Source organism: Octopus bimaculoides, chromosome 4 (assembly GCF_001194135.2).
Source record: "Octopus bimaculoides isolate UCB-OBI-ISO-001 chromosome 4, ASM119413v2, whole genome shotgun sequence".
In the NCBI taxonomy this organism is placed as follows: domain Eukaryota; kingdom Metazoa; phylum Mollusca; class Cephalopoda; order Octopoda; family Octopodidae; genus Octopus; species Octopus bimaculoides.
The window spans coordinates 58,250,318-58,253,860 of record NC_068984.1 but is presented as its reverse complement, the minus strand read 5'-3'; the positions used below and the strand labels follow the sequence as shown (position 1 = coordinate 58,253,860).

Below are 3,543 nucleotides of genomic sequence, written 5' to 3'. Positions count from 1 at the left end.
TATATATATATATATATATATATATATATATATATACACATATTTACATCCATACATCCATACATACATACACGTGTGAAACAATATAAAAGTGAGACTATTCGTAACTTACTCCGTCGAAGGTTTCACTTTTATTCTTCGATTTTTGGGACGTAATACGGAACCAGTGCTAATGCTGTATTGTTTTAATCCAAAAAAATTACATGTTAACACTCCTGGGGTGTGATAGTATCACCAGGTAAAATTTGATTTGATTTAGTTGAGCTATTTGAGAATGCATTGGAAACAGACAGAGATACAAACGTTTTTATATATATCTCATCAACAGTGGGAAAAAACCGTTGAAAGTATCAACTATTGATTTCATTACATTCATGCAGTCAGGACAACAGATCCGTTTCAAGAATAAGAAGAAGAAACCTCCTGTGAGCAATGAAAAGTGGAACGGCTCTTCGGAGGTAGCTGCAGATTTACCAGTGTGCCAAGGACTCTTTCCCATCCCAGTCACGAAAAAACCGGACATTTTAATTGCGTGTGAAAGAAAGAAAGTGGTGAATCTAGTCGAGGCTCGAAAGACTGACTGTTATGTAAACCTCCTCGTTGAATGTGAAGATGCAGGCTGGAAATCGAAGCATTTTCCACTCGAAGTCGGATGTAGAGGATTTGTTGGACACAGTGTGAGGCGACTGTTGTTATCGCTAGGCCTAACTCATCGTAAAGTAAATACCACCATGACCGCTATCCAAGCTACACTAGAAAAGGCTAGCCACTGGATTTGGTTAAAAAGAGACGATGAGCGATGACTAGAAGAATACTGGGCTTTATTTGACAACCAGTTGATCTAGCAAGGAGGCCTCATATCATTGAGGGTGGGGAGCCGGTACACAATGATACCATCACGAGGTAGGCCCCCGAATCGGCGCGTATTCTCTCCTGTTGACTCCATACACCTGCTGGTTTCCGGTATGTGGAGCTTTCGACTGGTAGCACTTGCATGTGCAAGTTGTTTGCAAAGCATTTAGATTAGCACAACTATTTTGTAATTTTGCAAATAAATTCAGGCTCATTACAACAGTGAGCACAAATTTAAGGAGACAGATAATGAATGCATTGAGGAGAAGGCAAGACGAAACGTCATGGCATCGGCTGCACAAAATCTAATCTCTCTTTGAAGCTAAAATTACATTTTTCAAAAGATAAGAAGTGTATATCTTATTGATATACGGTAGGCATAAATGGACCTACAGAAATATAACGTGCAGAGAAAAGTTATCATTTTGGCTAATCATGATACAATTTTAGGTTAAGTTATTGTTATTTAGCTTCAGATCAAACCTGTAAAGTAGACATACGATCAAAAGCATTCCAAGTGTAACCTTCCACCCATTTTTCTTCTAATTTTAAATTTTCTTTCAAATAATGTAGTCATGATCACATTACTTCCAAATGTATCCTTACATTATTTCTTTTTGCTATTTTGAAATCACAAGGTGACATCTGAGGGCATTTTTAATTGTTTCTTGCAGGTTTTGTAAATGAATTGTTCAGTATGTAGAGCAAATATTGTTACGTATTAACAAAATGAAAGAAAAAAATTCCACAATAAAAAAAGTACATTATTTACATTTGACATTTGACGGATATTTGTCCTCATCTTGTTTGTTGTTAACACAACGTTTCGGCTGGTATACCCTCCAGCCTTCATCGGGTGCTTTGGGTAGATTTCGAACCTGGGTTCTCATTCCTAAGGTATTTTTCGATGTTGTTGCTATTATTATTATTATTATTATTATTATTATTATTATTATTATTATTATTATTATTCAGGTCACTGCCTGGAATCGAACGGGCATATGGTGTAGTGGTTAAGAGCGCGGGCTACTAACCCCAAGATTCCGAGTTCGATTCCAGGCAGTGACCTGAATAATAATAATAATAATAATAATAATAGGCATGCACTGCTGCTCTCTCACTCAATAATAATAATAATAATAATAATAACAACAACAACAACAACATCGAAAAATACCTTAGGAATGGGAACCCAGGTTCGAAATCTCCCCAAGACACCCGATGAAGGCTGGAGGGTTATGTCGGCCGAAATGTTGTGTTAACAACAAACAAGATGAGGACAAATATCCGTAAATAATGTAAATAATGCATATAATTCTTCATCTCTTAAATATAGAACTGTATTTTAAAAAAAGGTTGAAACAAATCAAGTTTTACTCACAGGTGCTGAATTATCGTGTCCTTCAGCAAACAAAGTGGCAGTGAAGTTTCCAGGAAGAACATAATGCCGATTTAATAGGCCCGTTAAATTCTTTTCACTCTGCATGTTGTCACCAACATCACCATAATTCATTGAATAAACCAAATTTAACGAAGGAGGTTCGAAAGCAACAGAAAATGAAACATCGCTATCGACTTTCGAAGCAACTGATAAAGACAATTTGGTTATATGTTGCGCCGAGTCGTAAACACAAACGTGCTCGCTGTCTCCACATTTCTCAGAATTGCTCGGAGAAGATACTGTACAAGCAGAATTGACTTTGTCAGTCACAGATGGTTCATTATTTCCGCAGAAACAGAACTTGCCATCAGACAAAGCTGCATATTTCGCTAGGAGTTCACCGCAAGCTGCCGCACACGTGATAACTGAGATCGATTCTTGATCATAGTCTCCCGAGGAAATGGGAAACACTCTGTCATCTTTCGACTCTTTGTAACAGCCTTTATAACCTGAAGAAAGGAAAGATAAAGAAAGAATAGTACATTTTAGATTCTTATAAATCAGGCTTAACTTCTATTTATTTTTAGGTGTTTAAAATATTTTTTACTATGGGCACAAGGCCTAAAATTGGGTGGGGGGAGATAGTCGATTATATCGACCGTAGTGCTCGACTGATATTCTTTTCATCAACCCCGAAAGGCAAAGTGGACCTCGGCGGAATTTGAACTCAGAGTGCAGCAACGGACGACATAGCGCTAAGCATCTCACTCGGCGTGCAAACGATTCTGCCAGCTCACCGCCTTAAAAGTTGTTTAAAATAATGACCAGTGGAATAATGAAGGATATATTATGTCAGTTAACTATGCAGGGGGAGGGAGAAATCGTGTCACCTCCTTTAATACCCTTAGTTGGCTATTGGCGGAATATACTCTTCAAGAAGTATTCAGTCCGGGTCTCCACAGTTAATCTACCTTCTCCTTTCTCTCATCGCTAGTACCAGTTTTGGATGCTGCTTTTTCTCCGCTTGACTAAATTATAAAAAGAAAAAGCTAGTATTCAACAAACCACTCACACATTCTAAAGTATTACAAAACCATATTTATCTAACTTACAAATAACTAGAGTAGTATTACACCGTTAGTTGTGAATGTATATGTCTGCGTTTGTGTGCGTATGTAAGTTTGGGTGCGGGTGTGTGTGTACATACATACAATCATACATACATACATGTCTATATCTATCTATACACATACATATGTCTATATCTATCTATACATATATTATTAAATATATATATAGATAGATATAGA

General features: G+C 37.1%; 1 protein-coding gene across 2 annotated transcripts in view; it reads right to left on the bottom strand.

Annotated features, from left to right (window-relative positions):
• The window catches only part of LOC106877357 (polycystin-1), a 144,523-nt gene that overhangs the window by 112,836 nt on the left and 28,144 nt on the right, over positions 1-3,543 (bottom strand). For both annotated transcript variants that reach the window (XM_052967101.1, XM_014926242.2), the window contains exon 3: positions 2,234-2,742. In XM_052967101.1, coding sequence (XP_052823061.1) covers positions 2,234-2,742 — 509 coding nt within the window. The remainder of the gene's footprint in view (positions 1-2,233; positions 2,743-3,543) is intronic.